The sequence below is a fragment of the Paramormyrops kingsleyae genome, chromosome 17 (genome assembly GCF_048594095.1).
Source record: "Paramormyrops kingsleyae isolate MSU_618 chromosome 17, PKINGS_0.4, whole genome shotgun sequence".
NCBI classification, from domain to species: Eukaryota; Metazoa; Chordata; class Actinopteri; order Osteoglossiformes; family Mormyridae; genus Paramormyrops; species Paramormyrops kingsleyae.
Genome location: NC_132813.1, coordinates 18,786,933 through 18,812,373, shown reverse-complemented (window position 1 = coordinate 18,812,373; position 25,441 = coordinate 18,786,933). Strand labels below are relative to the sequence as shown.

The 25,441-nt window shown below is 48.9% G+C and overlaps 1 protein-coding gene across 7 annotated transcripts; it reads left to right on the top strand.

The window, feature by feature from the left end:
* Positions 1–1,033: 1,033 nt before the first annotated feature.
* Positions 1,034–25,441, top strand: LOC111851340 (rho guanine nucleotide exchange factor 12-like). 7 transcript variants are annotated; one of them, XM_023826173.2, is made up of 37 exons: positions 3,106–4,027; positions 4,335–4,415; positions 9,786–9,850; positions 12,496–12,594; positions 12,781–12,830; positions 13,153–13,210; positions 13,409–13,581; positions 14,605–14,727; positions 14,879–14,971; positions 15,055–15,165; positions 15,251–15,349; positions 15,683–15,725; positions 15,890–15,995; positions 16,268–16,423; positions 16,621–16,653; positions 17,037–17,151; positions 17,229–17,322; positions 17,421–17,612; positions 17,904–18,000; positions 18,160–18,195; positions 18,296–18,453; positions 19,413–19,559; positions 19,651–19,733; positions 19,822–19,947; positions 20,026–20,140; positions 20,492–20,592; positions 20,805–20,882; positions 21,219–21,294; positions 21,514–21,663; positions 21,840–21,927; positions 22,016–22,093; positions 22,202–22,284; positions 22,380–22,595; positions 22,724–22,912; positions 23,021–23,211; positions 23,557–23,629; positions 23,982–25,441. In XM_023826173.2, exons 2-37 carry the CDS (start codon positions 4,390–4,392, stop codon positions 23,990–23,992), a joined length of 3,732 nt encoding a protein of 1,243 aa, XP_023681941.2. In that variant the 5' UTR covers positions 3,106–4,027; positions 4,335–4,389; the 3' UTR covers positions 23,993–25,441. The 7 variants fall into 7 exon arrangements, with proteins under 7 accessions (XP_023681939.2, XP_023681938.2, XP_023681937.2 ...); XM_023826172.2 differs by having other exon boundaries at positions 3,106–4,077; XM_023826171.2 differs by lacking the exons at positions 3,106–4,027; positions 4,335–4,415 and adding an exon at positions 1,034–1,179 and having other exon boundaries at positions 23,024–23,211.

The window sequence follows — 25,441 nt, the reverse complement described above, 5'->3', positions numbered from 1 at the left end:
TTGTCCATATATGAACAGATTAATGATCCTTGTCTGGAGCTAATCAAAGTTTGACACAACTTGCACCAGAATGGAAGCATCTCTCCAATTGGATATAAAAGAGAAGGACAGCCGCAGACACTACATCTTGTCATCATGATAACTGAAAAATAGAGATGGCATCAATCAGATACCCACTATCAGTATCGGGTTAACACCAGCAAAACATGCTGGATTGGATGTGGAGGGCCGGGAGGAGAAGAGAATGATCTGATTTTCCATCAGAGATTGGTCTCGCCTGAAAATCACAAAAAACGCTTGTAGTCTTAGTGCAACATAACATACACAGATGTGAGGATCACGTGATGGTTAGTTGTTCAGCAACGCATGTGTGTTGGATCTGTCATACCGGCTGTGGGGAAATACAGTTACTGTAATTTATGCTGATTTAAGAAATAATCAAAATTGCAGAATGCGATGTATGTAGGGCCTGTACTGAACACAGTAAAATTTATACAAACTAGATGTCTTCAGACATTCTTTCTAGTTTAGTTAATTCCTCTGCCTACTTAGAAGTTTTAACTTGGCCCTTGGCAGTATATCGGTTATCATTCGAATTTTCCAGTGCATAAATATGGCGATGTCAGCAGATAGATATTCATTAATTCAATAAATGCATTTGAGGTACAAATATAATTCCATCTGCTCAACTTGTGCTCCACTACTTCTATTTCCTCCCTGCACTTCCAAATTAGTGCTGGTGCTTGTGGTGAACCAATCATGAAGTTTGTTGCTATAAGCCCTGCCCCTGTAGATCGTGGTTGAACAGAAGTACAGTCAAACCTCGGATTGCGAGTAACTTGATTCGTGGGTGTTTTGCAAGATGAGCAAAAAAAAATTTCAATAAATTTTAACTTGATAAACAAGCGAGGTCTCGCAGAACGAGCATTACGTATACGCTGTGTCTGCCGAGCGCCACGTGATCACAACTGAGCCGCTTGTTCTCCTCTCTCTCGCTGCGGGATTGTGGGTAACCGTCTCCCATGCTCGGTCTCAGTCGGCGTGCCTCACTCGTATAGACGAAATTTAGCAGAACTACCCGCATAAGTGCGTAGCAGTGCCAGCGATGAATCTGTTTAACGACAATGCAATGTCACATTTCCGCGAAATCGAAAAGGGGACAAAAGCAGCTGTCATTGGGTAGGTTCCCTGTTAAAGTCGCACAAAAAGAAAAAGATTCCAGTGAGCCAACAGATAGCAGTGATTCCGATAGTTATAGTGAAAGTCGTCCTACAAAATAACCCTCCTCTCTTCTCCCTCACACCATTCACGATTCTTTTTAAAGGTAAAGTGCAGGTAAATTTGTTTTATGTAATTTTACTTTATACTTTGTATCAATCATTTTTATATGAATATTTTGGGTATGAAAATATTTTGGGAACGAAATCATCTGAGTTTCCATTATTTCTAATGGGAAAATTCGCTTTGATATACGAGTGCTTTGGATTACGAGCATGTTTCCGAAACGAATTATGCTCGCAACTCGATGTTTTACTGTACCTAGTCCAGTGTAGGGACTCAAAGAAGGTTCCAGACCTACCTCCAAGGAACTACAGTTGGACGCTGTTCCCGAAAAAAGTTCCTGTGGGAAAGTGCATAACTGTTCCTACTAACCATGTCATTTAGCCCCAGACATAGCCTATAGTTTACACTGAGGTAAGTCATGCAAAATTGGGCTTTTAATCCCAATTTTTTTGGAGAAGTGGGTAGAGTGTTTTGGATAGGCTAGCCTTGGGTGGTATTATTTTAATATTTTTGATATACCGCGATATTTTTATCGTGGGGTTTCCCCTATCTGTGATTTCTAAATACCAGAATAGCATTGCTTTCGGAGAAAAAAATACTCAAAATACTGTATACTGTAGGCTATACCAGACACATTTTACTGCCAGCACCCCAAACCCCACCCCCAGCTGATTTTTAATACGTCATACCGTCGAGACATTATCCAGCGCTGTAAGGTATTTTAAAAAGCTGGCAATTCCGGTATTTCCAGATGAAATTAGCAGGGGGGCACTCCTCCCCCTGTTCTCTCTCACCGGCCTCTCTGAAATCATTGTGCTTGAAAGTGGCATGTCTGTGTATGCGCTATATATGTACGGCCAGCATGACGATCTGATAACTTAGATACCGCCCAACTCTACGTACGGAGGCTAGAGACCGAGTTTGGAGGGTGTGGGAGAAGTAGGGATTTTGATGGGGGAGGGAGTGACGGGGTTATCCAGGGAATACATTGCTGTCGTCAAGTTAGTATATAATTGTAAATCATTTTCTGTACCTTATTGATCCTGGAATATGAACAAAACGAACTAATAACGTATCTTTTGTACTCGCCTACACTTATTTATAAATGCATTGTACTGGTCTAACTATTTGTTGATTAAACGTTCACTTTATATACGAATAATTATTAGTTTTGTAATGCTTAAGGAATTGGGAAACATAAGAATCCTTAATAATACCCATGCAGTGCAGCCAGAAGAATACTTGGAAATGCGCTGGATGAATTAATCTTTACTGCAGTTCATTTGCGTTGTTAGAGCCGCGATTGGCCAGATGGCGCACGTTCTGCTTGTGGAGGGCGAGGGTTACGCCGGGGGACGGGGACTGGAATCGGAGGTACCGGCGATCGGTCCTTGACTGCGTGGCAGTCAGACCTGACGCTGTGTTACACTTAACCACTCGCTGTTAGGCATCTCTCTATAATAACGTGTTTTTAAAAATATTTTCAAGTATAAATGCACAGTATGCGGTAAGGAACGGCCATTTTTCTAATATAAACAAATGCAGAAAGATATAAAATCACATGAATCAGAAGCACGAGAAGACCTTTAGTTGCTGCACTGCTATGTACTATATTAATTGTTTCATGTAATTGGTTACTGTATATCATTCAAGATGATTATGTAGCCTATTTCAGCTAGTGTTTGGGTACGATAACAATAATAAATCGACACGTTATTTTCTTTCCGATAATTTGGTTTTCTTCTAATGGGATGTTTTTCTGGCGGAAGTGTACACCCTGCGATGAGGGAGACTTGGCTTAGGGCGGAGTAACAGGAGGATTTTTTTTTCTTAACTCATTTAATAGGCCTAATTTTGAGAAGGCACAGTCACGTATCGCTTAGAGTTAGCGTTTTTATATACTTTATATAGTTCACAAATAGCTACAGTGATAGTGTTTTTGCTTGTTAGTGGATACTGAAAGACGTTCGTGCATGGAGAAGGCACTGCACAGCTTCGGGAATGTGACTGTAAAACTGCAGCACCGGGATGGAAACCCTATGGAAACATAGACACAAGGGGGGGGCGATCTGTAGGTCTGGCGTGTTGAAATAAAGAATCGCGGCCCACCGCTGTATTTCCAGCTGTCCCGGGCTACTGGCGCTTAGTTGTGAAAGTATTATTTATTTTTGCTCCTATTGAACCAAGGTCTGATCCAGCATCGGAAAGAAAAGAAGGTCCACCGAAGTTCTGCTTAAAACCTCGTTTCACTGGAAGTCTCCCCCCTCCGCGAAGACACTTTGATGTTTGGCCGTACGATACAAGAGGACTCGTAAAGGACCATGGTCGACTTATTTTTTTAAGGAAGACGTTTTCTTATTTTCCAATCGCAACGTGGGATGTCTGTCTTATTGGCTTCAGTTAACGGAGGACCCTCGATTCGGGGAAAATTACATTTACTTTAAGCAAACGAAGTGGATGAAGTCCAAGCTTGTGATTTCGGTAGCTGTGTCGTGCAAACGCGGGCGTATTTTTTTTTTTTTTGCTAAAGTTTGCGAACAAACACCAGATCGACGTCTTTCAAAGTTGAATTTGGATGCTTAAGTAGATCTGGACCTTCGCGATTCAACTTATTTTAACAAAAACGGTGCATTGAGGCTGGTCGCCAGAATCAAGAGAGACTGCTAAACGAAAGGAATAAATATCAGACATTAAAAGACAGTAATAGAGCACTGGGCGATCGGAGAGGCGTTATGGAATGCGGGTATGCTTATTGTTAAAGGAAACTTCAAAACTCTGGCCAAACGTGTTCAGGTAGTTTTGCACAGATTCTTTGCCACGCCGTAGCACACAGCAACCCTTCCACTAATATATATATATATATATATATATATATATATATATATATATATATATATATATATATATATATAATATATATATTTTTTAAAAACCCGGACTGTAACACGGCCACTTAAACTTAAAAAGAATGTTGCTGGCTTCGTTGAACAATATTGGATACCTATGCATGGATGTTTAAGGGGGATCTGTTATTTGTCTGAATGTTTTAGTGTTGCTGTAGGATGCTAATTGGATATAAAACGAAGAAGTAAGGAAGGAATCCCAATGAGCGGCTTACAATCCACTGACAGGTAAACACACGTACTCTGTGTGTGCTCGTGTTTTTACGGAGAAAGTGTGTGTCTGTTCCAGATTGCTAACTATACATGTTAATCTTTAAGACGTGTAGCCTCGATCAGACTCTGGCCACATATGACAGTGTTTCACAATAACAAAATTTAAACTTTTAAGGCATCTTTTAAGTACCAGCGGTGTGGATCATTGTGGTATTTTTGGTACGATGTATGAAATTAGTGTATACCTCGTCAGAACGGTAAACTACGAAGTTAATGAAGAATATACACTTTAAAGTGGGCCCGATTTTTTTTTTTAATTCCACGGCATCGTTTTGACGTCATTTTGGTTCAGATGATGTAAGAATTTGGATCAGAGTGATGTGGTGGATGCATGTGTGTAATCTCTGTGCATCTAGCAGCAATTGTCCTATCTGCAGGGGAAATGGAGCCAGCCGGGGACAGTCGCGGTGTCTGCGGGGTTTAAATTAGCCGTGGAGTCCTCGGCGGGGGCGATAACATGCTGCATATATGCCCTGCCACTTTAGTGCCCAGATTAGACACATCTGGCTTAGGGAGTAAAGGGGAGAGTGGAAAAACACTATGAGAATCCTGCATTAGTTCTCCTGAAGCTGATGCCTTCATTAATTGCGAGAAGTATGAGAAGTTTCTCAATTGTATTGCACTGTTAGTGTTGGTCAGGACTTGGTGGTGGATTCCAGTAAAAAGTATGTTTTTACATCTCTTTCTTGGACAGCCTCTCCCACAGAGCAGCCTGGACCTCTGTGCTGTGTTTACAGCCCTGTTCTGTAATGTGTGCTGTCCCATTTGCAAATTTACAGTTATCAGAAATGCGCGAGGAGAGTCGGCTGGTGGGATATGAGGGCCTCAGAGGACAGGAAGCATTTTAAGTGCCGGCCACCTCTGACCCCCTCATCCCGCCATTACATAACGGGGACATTCATGCTTCTGACCCTGATTTAATGTGACTTGCGGTAACGCTCCCTGCAGAGGCCCAGCTGAGAATTGCGTGAGCCCATGCCCTTGAGCTCTCGGTGGCCGTTATGAGCCCTGCTTTCTTCCAAAAGTGACACTGTAGTTTTATTTAACGATCCCCTCGGTGCCTCTCTTTAGGGCTGCTGTGCTTGTGAATTGATGCCAGTTGCTGTGTTGGGCATCCCGGGATGTGGGGCACCAGACCACACAATCTCTAGTACCAAGCGAGTCGCATAAATGGGTGAACGAGCTGAGGTCACACCGACATGCCAGCCTTTGGCGAGCCACTCTGGCCGTTTGTGTGTGTGTGTGTGTGTGTGTGTGTGTGTGTGTGTGTGTGTGTAGTTGAGATGCTCAGGGTTTTCCAGGAGTTGAAATCTCTTCCTCTCATTATCTCTTAAACAGAGACATCCTGTCTTTTCCACACCTGTGCGCGCTGATGTTTACCTCCCGTCACGGCTGACGGAGTCATGCCTTTTTGCGAGTGAGCCCGTGTGTCTGTCTGTGTGTGCGAGTGTGTCTGTGTGCGAGTGTGTCTGTGTGCGCGTGTGTCTGTGTGCGAGTGTGTCTGTGTGTGCGCGTGTGTCTGTGTGCGCGTGTGTCTGTGTGCGAGTGTGTCTGTGTGTGCGAGTGTGTCTGTGTGTGCGAGTGTGTCTGTGTGCGAGTGTGTCTGTGTGTGCGGAATCAGGTAACCTACCTGTCTGGGAATTCTGCGTGCAGGCAGGTGTTTTCAGGATGAAGCTGAAGGTGGCATGGGGAGTGGGGCATGATGGGTAGTGATGTGGTGAAAGCAGCTTGCAGAGGGGCACTGAGCAGAGCCTCAAACATGCAGCCGGGTGGCGCTGTCCCTGGCTGCATTTCTGGCACCTTGTGGTAAACATGCCTGTAAAAATGAGTCCTGATGTTGCGGGGAGTTTGTCACATATGTGGATCTTCCTGAGCCATCGGCACCAGGAAGCGGCAGGCCGGGTTCGGGGAGGCCGAGTCTGGACTGTCGACTGGATTCTGCCTCTCCATCCAGACAGCAGTCTGATTGTGTTTGCTGTCAGTTCACGTAAAGGGTTAATCTTTATGAAGTGGATTCCTCCAGTGTGTCACCTTTGACTCACATTTACTCAGACTGGGGACCACCTGTCAACTCACCAGGCCAGTGTCGGACTGGCTGTTCTAGTGAACATCATCTCGTCATAAATCCATGCGCCAGGGGTCGGCGTGCAGCGGCTCGTGTGCCATGATGCCGGATTCCTCCTGTGCCCTAAAGCAGCGTGTGAAACATCTCCACTTCTCCACACGTTAATCCCTGCGCTGTCAGCCTGCCAAACTGACACCTTAAGTGCGTCTCCCTCTCACCTGTTGTTCAGAGCGTCCTGTCTCCCTCTCTGAGATATCTTTCATGTATCTCCAGACCAAAATAAGATCACCTCAAATCCAGACATGTATATACATTCACTACATATATATAATATGGGTTCATATATATATATATTACTTTAGCTGGAACAGTGTGTGTCGTGTGTGTGTCTGTTTCTGTTTGTCTGTGTTAAGTAAATCCCCGTTTTGTAAATAATCTCTATAGCCATAGAGCTTTTTTTCACTGGAAATTCAGTGAATTAGATTCACTTAAAGATAAGTTGTTACTTCCACCCATAAAAATTGCATTGGTACGGTCCATCCGCCTGCTCCCTATGCCAGGACAAGCCGCTTCATGCAGCCCCTGGATGGCAGTGCACGGGGGGGGGGGGGGGCTCCAGTAGTACAGGTAATACTGGCGCTTATCTGCTGCATCACGTCTGGGGAGTCTCTGTGAAACGGGGGAGATGTCTGACTCACCATTAATCTGTATGGAGGGGTGGGTGGTTTCAAATGGGTTGGGTCTAGAGATCTCGCCAAACTGTGAGAACTGCCCCCTAGCAGAACTGGGAATTTGTGGGGGCTCCTAAGTCAGCCTTTTCCTGACATCCCCCAGACTACTCCTCTTGCAGGGTTTATCTAGTGCAATGCATGCCGTCACCATCCTATAGGGGGAGCTGGTCGGTAGTCGACCCAGCATTCACTGCATGGTCACAGCCATGGTGACAGTGACACCCTCCTGTGCCATTTCAGCTTCTCCACCCATGTTTTTCCATCCCATGATGGTATGGCTTTGTGGCTAAATAAGACTCTGCAGATAGAGGTCACAGGAGGCCCGCAGAGACGTAGCTTTGGCCCTGTGCTGTGTCTCTACGCCAGTGTTTTGCAGTCTGTTCCTCGGGGACTCACAGACAGTCCACGTTTTTGCTCCCTCCTGAAAGAACTGAGGGAACAAGCCATGAATAACACAGGTTAAATACTGATCTCATAATTGTTTATCATTAATGAATCGTGATGCATCTTTTATTTCTGGTAGCAACTATATTTGTTCATAATTTGTACTTAAGTAGTCCATCCATCCATCCATTATCTATACCGCTCAATCCATCTGGGTCACGGGGAAGCTGGAGTACGTCAGTAGTAAGTTATTTCTAAGTAGTTGTTCGACATCATGTACAGTGTTACCATTTTCCTTTCACTTTAACATTTAATTTTAGGTGTTTCATAACTTTCTTGATGAACCATTTATTTAAATGTTTAATAGCTCGTTTTCTCCAAGTAATATTGCTACATTGCTGTGATGAAGCAGGGAATTTCTCAGCAGAGTTTAACAATCATGTTGGGAAACGGAAATAATTCACCAAGCAAAAATGTTGATGCCATTTTATTTGGACAGTGCTTTTAATAAATATTTAGAGATTTGTGTCAAAATAAACCAATGGGTTGTATGTAAAATAATCACAAGAGAACCTCAATATAATCTCTTTGTTAATGCCTGACAACTAAATTTAAATGTGGATTTTAGGCAAAATCACAGTAAAATGTGAAGTATTTACTAACTTAAAGTTAAAACTTTCTTTGTGTTTACCGAAATAACTCAGCCTCTAGTCATAACTGTAGTTGAAATGAATGATTACTTTGCAATAAACAATTTAAATGCAAGAAAACACCCCAATGTGCTGAGAGGTGCATTTAAACAGCTGAGTAATTAGGCTGCTTTTCATTAACAGCAGTTATCTTATAGTGCAGATGAGGAGTACTTTCGGTTGGTGGGTCTGAATAGACGTCCGGCCGAGCAGAGTTCAGACCGCACAGTTTGCATGGGGTCGAGACAGTATAGAAAGGCGTCCGGGTCTGAATGCTCCTGTGTGCCAGGAGCCAGCCTCACTGGGGAGTCCTGATTTGGAGGTGCCAGACGGAGGTGTGGGTAACGCAGAGGTTAGGCAGATGAGATTGTAGCGGAAGCTGCAGGTCACAGCTGAGGGGTTGGGGTTGGGTGGGTGGACAGTCTTGAGCTGCTCTTGTTCTCGCGCGGGGTTCCCGCGTCCGCCCTCCCGCCACGCGCGGGGTTCCCGCGTCAGCCCTCCCGCCACGCGCGGGGTTCCCGCGTCAGCCCTCCCGCCACGGGCGGGGTTCCCGCGTCCGCCCTCCCGCCACGCGCGGGGTTCCCGCGTTCTCCCTCCCGCCACGCGCGGGGTTCCCGCGTTCTCCCTCCCGCCACGCGCGGGGTTCCCGCGTTCTCCCTCCCGCCACGCGCGGGGGTTCCCGCGTCCGCCCTCTTGCCCAGCATTCAGTTAGCAACAAATGCACTCGGCACGCAGGCAGCTGAGGCAGCCTGTTAACACGTGGCGGTGGGCGGGATCCGCGTGTGAAGGAGGGTGTTTCCGGAAAGCAGGGACCTCCGGGCTCTTCCTGGGCACTGTGAAAAGGGGCCTGTGTTCCAGCCGCTCAGGGAGACTTTCCATAACGTCGGAGTGGCCTCAGCTTGCAGCCATGGAAACGCACGGGGGGGGGGGGGGGGTTCTGCGGCGTATGACCTATGCATTGTGCAGCCAATGCCATGAGACCCAGCAATTCAGCTTCAAAATTTCCCCATGCTGTCTGAATGCTGGCAGATTTTTATTCTTGTCCTCCCCAGGCACATGGGGATGTAAACAGATTGCAATCTCACCCGCCTTCCTACTGACCTTTTTTTCATTCCCAATTAGAGCCCCTGATTACCCTGAGTTATTAAGGGCCCCGGTATCTGCCCCCTCCCCCCAACACCACCAACATTACGAGCTGGCCTCCATCTGCCCTCCCCCATCTCTTGCGGGGGCAGGAAGGCGGTGCCCATGCCCCCCTCACCTATGTACACATGGTGTCATTATGGATCCTGATACTCACCGCGTGTTGTGGGAAAGGTTGATTACATGGGGTGTGATGGAAAGGAGGCGGGATTTAGCCAGGTCACTGGCGTTCATCTCTATGCAACTGCATCATGTTCTTATTCATTGGGAATAAAGACTTTTATTTGTTTTTCTTTATGCCCCCCTCCCCCAGGACTGGTAGCATCCTCAACCAAGACCACCTATCTGACCAGAGGTCTCTGCACTTAGATTCTACAGGTAGGTCTGTGTGTATCTGTTTTTGTGTGTGTGTATATATCGTGCTGTGTGTGTCTGTATATCTGTGTGTGTGTGTGTGTGTGTAAGTGTATCTGTGTGTGTGTGTGTATATATCGTGCTGTGTGTGTCTGTATATCTGTGTGTGTGTGTGTGTGTCTGTGTGCGTGTGTGTGTATATATATCGTGCTCTGTGTGTCTGTATATCTGTGTGTGTGTGTGTGTGTAAGTGTATCTGTGTGTGTGTGTGTATATATCGTGCTGTGTGTGTCTGTATATCTGTGTGTGTGTCTGTATATCTGTGTGTGTGTGTGTGTGGTCAGCCATGTGACAGGCTGAATCTCTGCTCTGTTTCTGCATGCCAGTGAGTAACTCTGGTAACGGACTTTCCGGCTGTCAAGATCGGTGATGTGATTGGCAGGGCTTCTGCTCTACCCCAGCTGCGGGGGTGTGTAAAATGTCATCGTGTCACCTCTTGGCCCGAGTGCCGTGGGCCGTGTGCTGGACGTCGCGAGGTGCGCCTCCTTTTAACCCCTGGATGACCGGCAGCGTTGCCCCGGGAGATTCCGCGACCTGTCACTCGACGCACTGACACTCATGTGCCGAAAGTTGCCGCCGATCTCATTTTCCGTCTCTTTTGGAGCTGTTGGCTAAATCGCCAACCCGGCGATATTTTTAGGTGCCTCCCAGCTGTGTCAGCTTTGTGTAGTTTCAGATTTTTATTACGTATCGAAATGCCCACAGAGGTCATTTTTGTTTCTGTAGTACAATGTTTTTTCAGTGTCGCAGACACTAATTTACTCTTAAACTGCTTCTTAGTATAACTCAAATTCCGTTGGTTAATGGAGTGACGAGACCTTTTAATGCTGGGAGTGCGTATGGCAGGCGGATGCTTGGCTATATTTCTGGTGGGAGCCGACATCGCCTCCCTAGAGAACAGGCCACGTGGGAACGGGGCTTCCCCAGTCTTCAATAGTTGTGTATATCGGTTTTCCCAAACCAGTCCTTTGAGACTCAGACAGTACAGGTTTTTGCTCCCTCTTAGCTCCTGGTAGCAAAAATGTGGACTGTCTGGCAGGTAGCTGGGAGGGAGCAAAAATGTGGATTGGCTGGGGGTCCCTGAATACTGAGTTAGGCAACACTGGTGTAATTCACTGCTGCCCCCTGCAGGGCAAACCTGCATCTGTATATGATGCAATTTGAGCTTCATAAATCACCCACTGGCTATATTTGTCTGCATTGTATATCTTTGGGTGATTTAACTAGCACACAGATGGTTAGTTTAGAGCACTGTTTCCCAATCTGGTCCTCAGAGACCCACAGTTGGTCCATATTTTTGCTTCCTCTGACCTCACTGCCAGACAGTTCACTTTTAGCTTCCTCCCAGCTCCGAGTAGTGAAAATGTGGACTGTCTGTGGGTCCCCAAGGACATGATTGGGAAATACTGGTTTAGAGGATTAAGCCAGACTGTAAGTCATAGCACATAGTAAATTCACCCATCAGGCTTGCAAAAGCACAGTGAGGCTACATGCAGTTAATTAGTGGCAAAGTTTTCATTTAAAATCTGGTAACCCCTGCAGTAAAAAAGAAAAGACCATTAGTCATATAAAGACGTCATGTGTCTTTGTTCTGTGCTACTGAGGGGGATAAAAAGCACTGCAGAACTTATTTTCAAATTAAAATTAATGGATTGTGTCACATTACTGTGTTTTGTCAGTGTAATTATGAAATTTGTGAGTAATAGCTGGAAGACGACCGGGTTAATGACTGAAATGGCCACCAGAGGGAGCCCATGTGCTTGGAATAAGGAGTAGTGGCGATGCGCACGCACACACACACGCTCACTCACTCTCTGAAGTGCATGAAACTTAAGAGGGAACATTAATCCTCCCCCCCCGACTCGCCACGCAGCATTAAAGTTAGCTCCTGACTCAGAGTGGCCACCATGTAAAAAAAAAAATAATAATAAAAATCCCATGACTCTCCACTCGCACCATGGGCGTAGCCGCGATGCCGCGGCCAGATCCCAGCGTCTGCCTTACTCAGTCTGGCCATGTGGCCACTCCCTGTCTGTCTCGGAGGCCCCTGCCGCTGGAGAATGGCCCACGCTGGCGCTGCAGCTGGAGCTCCACATCAGCCCTTTGCAGGGAGAACATAATCTAAACGTTTTTGTAGGGTTTAATCTACCCATAGTTCATTTTGGTTTGACTGACATGTTGCTTGGGGAGTAACCTATTTGCCCCGTTACAGGTTCCCCCCCTTCTGTTATCTATTTATATTAAATTATTTTATAAGTTAAATATGAAGTTCATTTCAGAGTGAGAGTGTATTGTGGCTTTATGATATGGTAAAGGATCATAGTTTTTGTGTAAAAGCCCCCCCCCATGCTGAGTTTGGTACAGTCCAGAGTGAAGTAAAGGTCTTGATGAGTGAGCACCCGCAGGCAGCACCATCGTCGCTGCAGGGTACAAAGGGATAGAGAAGTGCCCTCTGTTTGCTTTGGCATCGGCCCGCATGGGGCCTTGTGCGAAGGCAACCAGAGTGTAAATAGCAGGAGTGCCGTGATTTTTTTGTTCCAGCATTTCCCGGTCGGGCTCATTGCACCCCCCCCCCTCCACAGTGTGACATACCTCTGTTGCATGCTCAGGGCTGGTGCAGAGATGTGTGATCATCCAGAGGGACGACAATGGCTTCGGCCTCACAGTCAGCGGCGACAACCCCGTGTTCGTGCAGCTCGTCAAAGAAGGTGGGTGACTGCCAGCAGGGGGCGCTGTGGCTCAGTCCATTCACCATTACATTTTGAAGCCTTTAGAACCTATGTATCTACCTGTCATTTGTTTTATATACTAGAAGAGCATTGTTTTCATATGTTTTGCATTACCTCGCAATGACCTTTGTCCACACTGGGCCCCTTTCCCTTTTTGCCCTATAGATGGCGCAGCAATGCGTGCCGGTGTGCAGAAAGGAGACCGTATTATTAAGGTGGGTCTTTTGGAAAGAGCCACTTCCATTCTGTGATCTTCCATTCTGTTTTAATCATAAGACTTTCTTTAAAAACACTATACAGCTTTATCATAAACATTTTCCTTGTAATTCCACAACAGTTTGAAATGGTCATACAACTTCTGTTGAAGATATGCTCGGTTGGGAAATGCGTCCCCATGTTCCTGTTAGTGGGTCTTTAGTCTGTAATGTGCCATTATGAGCAGCGCTGGGATGAGCCTGAGCGTCTGCGCTGAGGAAACGGTCACCGTGCTTCACTGGGTGCAATGCGAAGATGAGCCATTTTTATGTTGAACCCCAGGTCAATGGGACATTAGTGACGCATTCGAACCATTTGGAGGTGGTGAAGCTCATCAAATGTAAGTCTTTCGAAACACCCCGCCGAGCACAATGGAGTTTTGCAGAGAAAATGTGTAGAGTTAAGATCAGGTCCTCAGTAAGAGCTCATCAAGCTGCTGTGTTCACTTTGGTTCAGGCTGTTCCCTGTGGGCCGGAACGGACCGCAGTGGCGCTTTACATGTGAGCTTCTCATTCATAGATGTGCGTCTTCTTTACAGCTGGGTCGTACGCAGCCCTCACCGTCCTGGGGAGGCCCCCTGGTTCTCCTCAGATCCCCCTTTCCGAAGGTGAGACCGGGGCGGGGACCCCTCTGGCCCCCCTCCACCCCTCTGGAAAGGTGGCAGGAGAGCATGATTCCTGGGACCGGGATGCCGCCTCGAAACTGCTGCGGGTACGAGCCGCTCACTCCTGCGCATTTACACCTCCTGACCGATCCCCCCCCCCCCCTCACCTTCCCGCTTATTCCCTAAGGATACTCCAAAAGAGTCCCGCCAGGAATGATCATCACTCACCCACATGAGTCATCTCCAGTCCCTTAATAGGCTGCATGCTGTTCCGCCCCACCGGCCTCAGATCCCACCCTATCTGCATCCACTTCCTGTTTTCTTGCTTCTGCCCCCTCCCCGCCTGTGACTTCTGCCTGCCCTGCTCCCAGCGCACTCTGCATGCAGGAAGACTGCAGTGAGGCGTGTGCCTGCCCTGGTCGGGAGGATGTGTGAGGAGCAGCAGGTTTGAAGGGCAGGGGTTGTGTTTGGGTGGCAGAGGGGGTGACGGCGGATGTATGTTCTTGTTAGCTTTGTGGGAAGCCCCATTTCAGCAGAGTGGTAATCTGCTTGTTGATACGTGCTTTCTGCTAACGCGTGTTTAGCATGCTATGCCATGCCGGTTCAGCCTTTTAAAGCTCTTATTCACCATTGGGCTGTTGGGTACTTTCTGTCCCATGGCATTCAGAGTATTTTTTTTTTAAGTAGGAAGGAGTCCTCATAGTTGGGGCTTTTTTTCCAGTTGGCTGTTTGTTCTGAGTTCTGAGCCCCCCTGGTTCCAGCCTCTCATGGGAGATGGTGGGGAGAGTGGTCTGGGTGTGGGCATCACTGATAAGGCAGGCGTTTCCTGCCTGCGGCTCCATGTGGCATCGGACCAGCCAATCGCACGGAGCGCAGCTAATGAGCGAGGGAGAGAGAGGGGATGGGGTCGTGCCTCAGCGTTACGGTGCCAGATCAGTAACCTGATGCGGGGTCTTCATGTGCCCATGGAGTGAGTGTGTCCAAGGCCCCTGTGGGGTGTTTCAGAAGCTGCCTGTGGGCATATTGATATGCTTGTGGTTGCACCCGGCTAAACATGAACCTGGTTCAGACACAGCGGCCACCCAACAGGTTGTGTTTGGAGGGTTCTGACCGTTCCGTCCTCCCTGCAGGCTCAGCCAGGCCTGGCAGATGGTCCGAACCCAAGGGAGCCCCTAGAGAGCAGCCCAGGGATAACGCCCAGAAACAGCCTGGGCTCCTGCCCCTCCCCAGACCCCGAGGATGTCTCTGACCAGGTGACGGGTGGCAATATTTTGGGTTGCACTAATTGTCCTATCAGCCACTAGTCTTGTTACTTAACCGTTTATGGTAACTAAGCACAATGATGCTTTGCTACATGTCTTTTGGGGGGGGTTCTTAACTCTCTGGCCCTTTGCCCCCACACAGAACTCCCACTCCAATTCAGGAAGCCCTTGCTTGCGGCCAGTCACACAGATCATCGGTGCTGAAGATGACTACTTTGAAGCAGAACAGGAGCAGGTGATACCTCCTGCAGGCGTTCTTATTGGTTTGCTATAAGGTCTGTCTCCGCCCCCTCCATTGACTCCGCCCCCTCCTCTTAGATCAATGGCCAGTGCAGCTGCTTCCAGAGCATTGAGCTGCTCAAATCCCGGCCTGCCCACCTGGCGGTCTTCCTCCACCACGTCTTCTCCCAGTTTGACCCCGCCCCCCTGGTACGAGCCTGCCTGGCCCGCTGAATCTGAAGGGCGTAGGTGCCCGCTGACCCCGCCCCCTTACCTGTGTGTTGCCTTTGTGCAGCTGTGCTACCTCTACGCCGAGCTGTACAAGCACACCAACTCCAAAGAGACCCGCCGCATCTTTATGGAGCTGCACTCATTCTTCATGGAGCGAGGGGCGGTGAGTCCAGCCGGCCAATACCGTGCTTCCCACCAGCGGTGTGACACAATCACGCCACTAACATGCCACACAAACATTCACGCTCCACGGCACATGCCTACTCCACCACACACGTCGCAGCTGAGATAAATTTACTGGAATGGATTAAATCCAGCATTTGACCTTCTGTAAGCGGAGCTGGGTGAATTAGACAGCTTGAGTTTCAATGTCTGTACCTCCCACATACCTGTACAGCTCCCCCATATACTGACAGTCCCTTATGTTAACCATGCATGCGTTGAGTTTATGGTCTTAAAGGTGTGGTGTGTGTGTTTTGTTGGTTTTTTAATGCAGAATCTGAAAGTCTCTGTGCCAGAGTCCATCTCCTCTGAGCTTGGTAAGTATGTGTTTAGTATGGTTGGAGTTCCTTGGCCCTTGTGCCCTCCTTGAGCGATGATTCCCAGAGAGAAATGGCCAGCCAGCCTCCCTGATGAGTCGTGGGTCAGAAAGTCTGAGGGTGTTTCCTCTGTGTCTGTCTCTGTGGGGGCGGGGCACCCTCAGATCGCAGGAGGCCTGAGCTTCTCCCCGAGGAGCTACACAGGCAGTATGTGCAGACACTGCAGGACTCACTGCTGCCTGAAGTACAGAGACACCTGGATGACTTCAGGTGAGAGCGTGTGCGCATGTGTGTGGGCCTGCGTGAGGTCTTTGCGGGGACGTTTTGAAAGAGAGGAAGACCTCAAACTTTAGCAAAGCCTTTTAAAAAATAAGGAAAAAAAATGTATTTAAGGGAGGTCCAACTCACCCAGAACCCATAATATGTAATCGGCCTCATTTCTTCTCCCTGGGTTGGGTTATCAGAACAGTTAACTGTTCTAACGCTTGGTGGGAAGCTCTTGCATCTGTGCATGTGTTTACAAATCAGCTTCACGTCCGCAGGCAGAAGCGCTGCATGGGCCTGACGCTGGCCGAGGGGGATCTGGCTCGGCTCGATGTGGAGCAGGACCGGGAACAGAACCGGGAACAGAACCGGGGGCCACTGGAGCGCGAGCGGCTCTGTGCCGAGAGCATTGTCTGCAAGGTCGAGGACGTGCTGTGAGTTATTAATCATTTTTTTTGTGTCCAGCCATTAAAATGGTAGGTAATGTAAGAATTTGACTGATTGGCTTTTTACATTTGACTGAAGTGATTTGAGCTGTGAAATACTAGTAAAGATTGTAGCTGTTTTTAGTCTCTCCTACTTCTGCTAATAGACGCACATTCATAGTGACCTGGGCATTTTCTTGTTTCAGCCTGACGTCGCAGCTGGCGGAGGAGGAGAAGTGGTGAGGGGGACTTCCTGATTCCACTCCCACACCTCATTGCATGCTTTGCTTGCTGGCGGGCTACTGGGTCGAATCTAGCAGGAAGTGTTTCTGCTCCTGAGTGACCTTTTTTTTGGTTTTAGTTCTCTGAAAGGCTCTGGTCCTCTGGCTGGCAGAAATGGTTCAGCCCAGTTTCAATAGGATGGGGGAGTCAGAACAGTGGGTGGAGTCAGAACAGTGGGTGGAGTCAGACATTAGGGCAAGCGAATACGAAGTGATGTGTGTAAGGGAGGCATCAGCTGCTTCTCTGTGGCGGTTCTACATTCAATCCGCTGGTGGGACATTAGAGATTCTGAAGACCTGTGATCGTGTCCCCATCCTGGGTTCTGTGTCACCCTCCCCAGTGCCACCATGCAGTACGTGCTGCTCAGCTATATGAAGTATCTCGGCGTGAAGGTGAAGGAACCGCGAGGCCTGGAGCCCAAGCGTACACGCATCAACTTTCTCCCCAAGATTAAGGTATGGAACCGCTTTTTGGTGTCTGTCCGTCTGCCAGATGGACATGTGTTCTCACATGCTTCTGTGCTCTGCTGAAGCAGAAGAGGGTGGAAAAAGAGACGGAAGACAAGGGCAAATCGAGGCTTCTTCACAGCATCCTTGGCGGACCCCCACGCAAGCCTGGACCATCCAGTCAGTCTTTAGAATCTCCGACCCCCCCTGAAATGAAGGTGATATTCCTGTCTGATTTCTCCCTGATAACATGGTGCGTATTTGTGTGTGTTCTGCAGGCGGTCGTGTCTCGGACCCATTTAAGCCCCGCCCCCTTAAGCAGCCGTACCAGAGCTCTTTCTCGGTTCCTGAAATGCCCGAAGCCTCCCAGCTGATGCGGCAGCGGGGGGGGCAATTCTCCGAGAGCGCCGAGTCCCCCACCATTCCTGCTTTCCCATCACAGTCGATCAGTTTCGAGGGGGGAGATTCTGGTAGGAATCTGTGTTGTGAGATTCCTTGATGTCTTCTGTTTGCATGTGTTATATTGGAGACTCCTTAACTGGTCCCATGGTTGCTAATATATCCTAATTTACTTTCATAGACTGCATTGTGTTGTCACCGACCTATTTATTGAGCTGGTCTGATCCTGCTCACTAGTGTGGGTTCACTGGTAGTTTCAGCCAAGCATGTTGAGCTACATTCTCCGTAGCTGCACAGGTTGTGGACCTAAGGGTTATGCAGGTGCAGCCTTCTCCTTACTTGTGTTCCATGCTGCTCTCTAGTGCCTGGGGAGCCCAGTGTTCCCTACAGCCCCACGCAGTGCAATTTCAGCCCCTGTAACCAGGATCAGCTGCAGGAGGATGACCGGGAGAGTGACAGGTAAGAGGATCCTACTGCCGCGTCTGGAGTAATCAAAAACATCAAATAGTCTTATGCAACAACAGTAGTCATCATTTCTTCAAGGTTACTGTGTGTATGTGTGTGTGATGCGTTATTTTATTTTTATTCTGGTTTTGTACTTTGACTCTTACCTTGCAGGAACCAGGATGGAGGAACTCCCAATCCAGTCAGAAAGTAAGACTGATTTGCTCTCTACCTAATTTTTAATTTACAGAGGTTTTTACTCGAAGGGACGTGACCACTGTTACTTGATGATTGTCCCTTCCACCCACAGGATGGACACTACAGGACCCGCTGAGGTTGAAAGTGAGGATGACCAGGGGGGCGAGGTCAGCTCTGAGCCCGACCCCCCAAACTGGCAGCATCTGGTAGGGAAGGAGGTGCTAGATGGGCTGACTCCACACGAGATCAAGAGGCAGGAAGTCATCAATGGTGAGCGATTCGGCATTCTGGGTAGAAGCACCTTTGCTGATCGTTGAGCAGTGTGGCATTCTGGGTAGAAGGCAGGACCTTTGCTAGGGTGAATCTAAATTAAAAGAACACAAGCATACTTCTGGTCTTGGCAAGGCCGGTCTTGCTAACTTGCCTTCCAAGAACGAACTTGGGGCACAGTAAATCATGGGATTGGTCTCGTTTGGCAAGGATGTGGGAGCAGTGTGGCATTCTGGGAAGCTTGTTCTTGTCTTACAACTTTACTACAAGGGGATAGGTTTTTCTCAGATTAAGCCATAAAGTAATGAAATAAGTGGTATGTGTAATTCAACTCCAGTGGCCTATACTACGAAGCAGGGTTACTGGCTTATCGGGGTAACTTGTCGGATTTAAGGTACCACAGGTTAAATAGACTTCATATTCGTTCACTTACATCTTGCCCAGACTACCTTACATCCGACAAGTTACCCCGTACAGGCCCCTGATCTAGTGTTTGGGTCACCTTCAAGTATCTCAGTAATGGCTGATTTCCCCAGTCCATCAATTAATTAATGAACAATTACTAGTGGTAATTAAGTAATAGCTTCTCTGAGATTTTTAGCCAAGTGCCGGAGGCGTGTGTGTGCGTGTGCATGTGAAGACCAAATGTCCCCACTATATGATGATAATGTGTAATTTTGACCTTGTGGGGACTTTTTTTTTTTGATCCCCACAAGGGGAAACTCAATTTTATAAAAATCTGTGACTGCAATCAAAAAAACTAAAAATGCCCAAAGTCTTGTATTTTGTTTGGGTACGTATGATTAAGGATGAGGCTGGGTAGGACTTAAGCTTGTCATTGTTTTTAGGCATTAGATTTTTTCCCATAAAAATGAATGGATGGTCCCCACAAAGATATACACATCATGCGTGCGTGTGCGTGAGTCTTCTCACCCGGGCACTTGTGTCTCGTCACCCAGAGCTGTTCCACACTGAGCGCGCTCACCTGCACATGCTCAGGGTGATGGACAGCGTGTTCTACCAGAAGCTGAGCAGGGATGCCATACTGCCCCCTGCCGATATCAAGAGCATCTTCGCCAACCTGCAGGAGATCATCCAGCTGCATGGTAGGGGCCGCCTGCCGCCATCATCAATCTCGCTGCCTCTGTGGAGTTCACACTGATGTGGATGCGTGTGTGTTTTTCTCCGGTTCCCCAGTTTCCATCATCGAGCAGATGACAGCCATACGGAAGGAGAAGGTCTCTGTCATCGACCACGTAGGAGATGTGCTGCTGTCTTGGGTAAGAGCATGATGGGATATCTCCCCTGTCCCGGTGTCGCTGGAGCATGGGCCTTGGAAACTCAGCTGGCAGCGCTTTGTTGCTCCAGTTCAGCGGCGCTGAGGAAGAGAAGATGAAGCAGGCCGGCGGAACCTTCTGCAGTAACCAGCCCTTCGCTCTGGAGCTCATCAAAAGCCGGCAGAAGAAGGAGCAGCGCTTCGCAGCCGCCATGCAGGTAGGGGGCGCTGGCGCTCATCAGACTCCCCCCACGCCTCGGCGTGACGCAGCAGTGACTCCGGCTCCCGTTTCCTAGGAGGCCGAGAGCAGTCCGCTGTGCCGCAGGCTACAGCTGAAGGACATCATCCCCGCGGAGATGCAGAGGCTCACCAAATACCCGCTGCTGTTGGAAAACATCGCCAAGTACACAGGTGGGGGGCGAGCAGGAGCAGGAAGGAGTGGGCTGTCCTGCCCAAATCTGGGGCGTGTTTCTGCTTTGTGTGTTTCTGGGTCACCTGACTTCATCCCAGCGTTCAGGTTCAGAGAGTCAGACCCAGGCATTAAGCGGATCGCTCTGCAGGTCAGCGACTGCCATGTCGAGCATTTCCTCATAGTGAAGGAACTTGCTGGGGGGGTGACAGGGACCCCCCCCCCCCCCGTCATCTGGGTTTAGAGCACATGCGAGCTACGATTCATTCTGTCGGTTAGGAGCTAGGAAACCATCCTTCTTTGTGGGGCTGTGACCAAATGGGCCTCCATGCTGTGCTTGTATGTCTGTGCAGAGGACCCCGAGGAGAGGGAGAAGGTGCGAAGGGCGAGCGAGTGTTGCCGGCAGATCCTGAACCACGTAAACCAGGCGGTGAAGGAGGCGGAGAACAAGCAGGTACCGTTGCTGGTGGACCGGAGTGTGACTGTGCCCTGGGATCTTAAATGGAAGGGCTGTGTGGGTATAAACTACAGCTTGGAACTTTAGCAATTGTCGTGAGAAAAAATGCAGATTTTTTTTATTACTATAAAGAAGGCTGCTCCATGTCTCTGGCTGCTTTGAAGAGAAATGTACAGTTGATGTGTCATACTGTGTGCTGCACCCCCTAGAGGCTGGAGGACTACCAAAGAAGACTGGATGTTTCATCGCTAAAGCAGAATGAGAGTCCCATGGTCTTAGAGCTGAAGGTTTGTGCCTGTTGGGTCTTGCTGCCACTTACAGCTGGGAAGCGTTGCTGTGTGTAGGTGGGGGGTGTTTGCTGAGCTGGCTTTGGCAGGCAAGGGCACCGTAAGGGGGGGGGGGGGGGATCAGGACAATTCCAAGGGCCCTGTCAATCAGAGGCCCTAAAAAATCGGAAAATAACTCGATTGGTCTGGACTTGGGAGCCCAATATGATATGCTATAATGGGGCCCAAAATCTTTAACAACGCCATTTTTTTGGGGGGGGGGGGGGGGTTGGCTGTAGGGGCTGGCTGAGAAACCTCTTTCACCTGGACCTTTGTGTTACATCCCCTTTCCTGTAGAATCTGGACCTCACCAAGAGGAAGATGGTCCACGAGGGATGTCTCTCCTGGAAGGTCAACAAAGACAAGACAATCGGTGTGTTTGTTTTGCTTTTTTGTTTATTCTTCAAAGAATTCAACGCCTTTTTGTCAGCAGATATGTAGGAATGTATACTGACAGGCCAAGCTGAGGGACTTGGCAGTGGGAAAGTCTACAATGGGTAGTGCTGACTGGTACTGTTAACCTGCTTTGAGTCATTGACAGCGGATTGTGAGATCCCTGCCAATTATTTTGTTATTCCATCTCCCCCTCCAGAGCTGTACACATTGTTGCTGGAAGACATCCTGGTCCTGCTTCAGAAGCAGGACGATCGCCTTGTGCTTCGATGTCACAGCAAGAACACCAAGCATATTTTCAGCCCTGTCATCAAGCTAAGCACTGTGCTGGTTCGCTCTGTGGCCACAGGTGGGAGCCACTGTACCTGATGTTTTACCAAAATCAGACGGACTTCACGTCTTATATTTTTACACGTTTTGTTTTGTTTGTACTTCAGTCAAAGTCTTGAGGATTTTAGTAGGACTTGTCCTGAGCCAGAATCACACGTACTGTGTCCTAACCTCTTTTGTGCGATGCTATTCTAGACAACAGGTCCTTCTTTGTACTCTCCATGTCGGAAAACGGAGCCCAGATCTATGAGCTGATGGCTCAGTCCGTGTCGGAGAAAAAGATGTGAGTCCTCGCCGGGTCTGCCTTGATTATTGCAGATGATAGCGCCTTCCCTTAAAATTCACCTTGTGCTTTATCCTCCGTCCACCAGATGGCAGTGTCAGATCACTCAGGCAGCAGATGCCATGAAAGCAAAACCACACACGGTCATTCCTTTACCTCAGGCAGAGTATGTAGTTTGGTGATGCATGTGCTTATCCACAGCAGATATGTTAATTTAAGAGTTTTCTTTCTTGAGGCAGCCTTTGAATTTCTTCATCTCTCTTCTGTCCTCCAGTGAAGTCCGGGATGCAGCTGAGATCATGAGCACCAGCAAACTGCCCCCTGACCCCAGCTTCCCTGGGACTACCCACTCAGCAGGTAGCTCACCTCCACAACGTTCTTGAAGCCGACCGCTGTGTCTGAAATGTGTGAGGCTCTGGGCATGATTGCAGTGTTGCTGGTCCTCTCCTCAGAGAGAGATGCCGAATTTTCACCCGCTTCTGGTCCCAACCACTTTGATGGGATCAAGCTGATGGAGGGAGAGATGGAGGACGAGGAGGAGTCCTTCTTGGTTCTTGCCGACAGGCTGGCCGCCCTGCAGCCCAGGTCACGCACGCGTGTCACACGTGTGGACGGGGAGGTTGACGTGCCCGTGTTACCCTCCAGGGCCGAGGAAGCCTTGAAGAGCTGTGAGTCGGGGAGCATGGATCACATGATTGCAGCGGCCAGTGCTATTGGCTGCTCCCTCACTGCTACACTCTGTATGTGTGCCGTCCCGGTAACTCCCAGTAATTCCCAGTAACTCTTGCTCCTTCAGTGGCCGCACTGAGGCAGCTACTGGTCCTGCAGCTGTCGCAGGAAGGTAGCAGGGGGGCGGGTCTCCAAAGGACCACCTCCCTACGGCTCCGACCCACACCATCCTCGGCCTTCACCCATAATGGCAGGGCGGAGGGGGGCCAGGAGGTGGCCCCGGCGGAGCCGAGCTTTCCGGAGACTTCAGAGGACTGTGAGTGCTTTGTATTTCCTGTTTGGGCCACGCTGTTCCCCCCCGGAGGTTGTTCTCATCCTGCTGCCGGCTAATCTTGCATTCCCCCTCCCCTTCCTCCCCTCTCAGCAGGTTACCTGGTCCTGGCAGGTTTCGATGATCTGACTGAGAGCAGCACAGACTACGAGGACCCCCTGTGGCGCGAGTCAGTGGATCAGGAGCCTCGGTTGGCCTCCATGTCACCAGGGGGCTCCACTGACCCTGTGCGGCAGGTGTTGGCTCACCTGCGTGCTCTGCAGGTTAACCTGTATCAGTTGAAGGTGTGTTCCTGAGGGCGGCCTCTCTTATCCTCTGGGCCGTGGAACTTGCTGTAGCATGGCGAGAACATAATGTGCTCCAGTGAAGTGCTAGTGAAGATCTTAACCTGGGATATCAGCATGAGGCCACTCAATAAACAGATGAAACGCATGAGTGCTGGGAACATGCTGCATTTATTTTTTTTTATATATATATATATAATATATATAGAGAGAGAGAGAGAGAGAGAGAGAGAGATTGTTATTCCCAAGACTGGTGGCAGCAGTAGGCTTCTCTCTATATAGGCTTCCCTTTCAGAATTCTTCCTCTTTCCCTTGATTTTTCCCATCTGCGTCCTTGTATTTCAGGACATGGAGAGGAAGTATCACAGACTGCAGCAGAAAGCGCAGAGAGCATCAGCTGAGACAGACGAGAACGAAGGTGAGTCTGGGAGGGGGCCCCTGCTCCGCTGGGTGTCAGAGTCGTGGGCCACGCCGTTTGCCGGGGATGCCCATGCGGCTGCTTTTTGAAGCCTGTTTCAAAGGCCCCTTGTGTGCGGCGGCGTGGGGCTCTACGGGAGTTTCTGTGTGCCTGGCTATAATTTGGAAACAACCTTCGGGCGGGAAATAGAAGAGGGACGTCCCTCAGCTCGCCACAAAGAGAGCTAATTTTGGTGATTTTTGTTTTCTTTTGGGTGAAAGATACAGAAGAAAAGCCCTTTTTTGTGTTTCTATAAAGCCTATGTCTGTGAACCGGGGTCTGTAAACTTGTCATTCCCCTCCCCCCTCTCCAGATAAGGGTTAGAGTGACTCACCCCCTCCCCAGCTATCCAGCCTCCCCACCTGCTTCATCCTGCACTGAGGGAAGACCGGACCTGCCCCAATTAAACCCCAGATCACGTGGGAAAAATCAGCCAATCAGGGACGACTTTGAAGCCTGGAGGTCCAGTTCTTCAGAAAATCCAAGCGAACAGAAAGGAGAGTGCCAAAATGTACTGAACTGAATCTGGGATGCATTTAAAAACAAGCAGTGAAAGTAAACATTTTAAAAATAAGTCTGTTTTTAACCCTGAGGTATATTTATTGGTTATTTTTGGGTTTTTTTTAATTCTTTTTCTTTCTGACCACTTTGTCCTTCGTGCTGACCCTCTGTATTCAGGCCTTCGTGCTGACCCTCTGTATTCAGGCCTTCGTGCTGACCCTCTGTATTCAGGCCTTCGTGCTGACCCTCTGTATTCAGGCCTTCGTGCTGACCCTCTGTATTCAGGCCTTCGTGCTGACCCTCTGTATTCAGGCCTTCTGGAAGTCCGAAGTTTTCCAAACACGGACTGATCTGTGATGCAGTGATGCAGACTGACTTGGCCTTTAGGGTCGTCAGGGAGTTTGGAGTTCACTGGCGGGGGGTTTAATGCCCCTTCCCATCTGGAGATGCTAACTGAAGCTGTCTCCCTTGAGCCATGCCTGAAGCAAGCTCCAGCTTCTAGACGAGGCTTTGGTTCTTGGTCTGACAGGGCTGACTGACACAGGCGCGTTTAGCAAAGATTAGCCGTATTATCTGGCACCTGAGAACCCCTCAAACCTGCATTTCCTGCATTTCATTCACAGATAAAATGCTCCCCCTGCCCCCAAGACGTCTGTGGGTTTCATTCCGGTTTGTCTTTGGGTCGCCCCCCGTTTGGTGTGTTTTTGTGTTCACTTTGCTTGCACACTCACAACCTCGCCCACATGTCTGTGCCCTCGCTTCCAGGGACTCGTACTGATTGGTCAGTGTCACCGATGATCCTGCCTCAAGACCCTCCCCTTCTGTCTTCTCCTGCCCCTTTCCTTGCCTTTTATCCTTTGCCAGTGCCTGCGTTTCTGCATGTGGGGCTTGTGCCCGTTGCCACGGGAACCCGCCAGTCTCGCTTCATTCCCCGTCGCTGCTGCGCAGTGACCTCTGGGATATTCCCGGCTGATGCTTACCCTGGCGAGGCGAGTGGGAACCAGTACCAGAGCTGGACTGTGGAGGGGGTGGGGGAGTGGAAGGATCCTGGGAGTATTTCCTCAACTATAGCAACACGGAGAGGTGCGATTGCTTGGGGGGAGATCATAATATTTTAGAAAGAATTGAAGGAGAGCTGGCCTGGGGACAAGCTGTATAAAAACTGTACATTTTGGATCTGATGGTCAGGCATCCATCATATTAATGTTTAAGACACCAGTCATGATTGTAATAAGTTCTAAAAAGATGAAGAATAAAATGTGTGGAAACTTA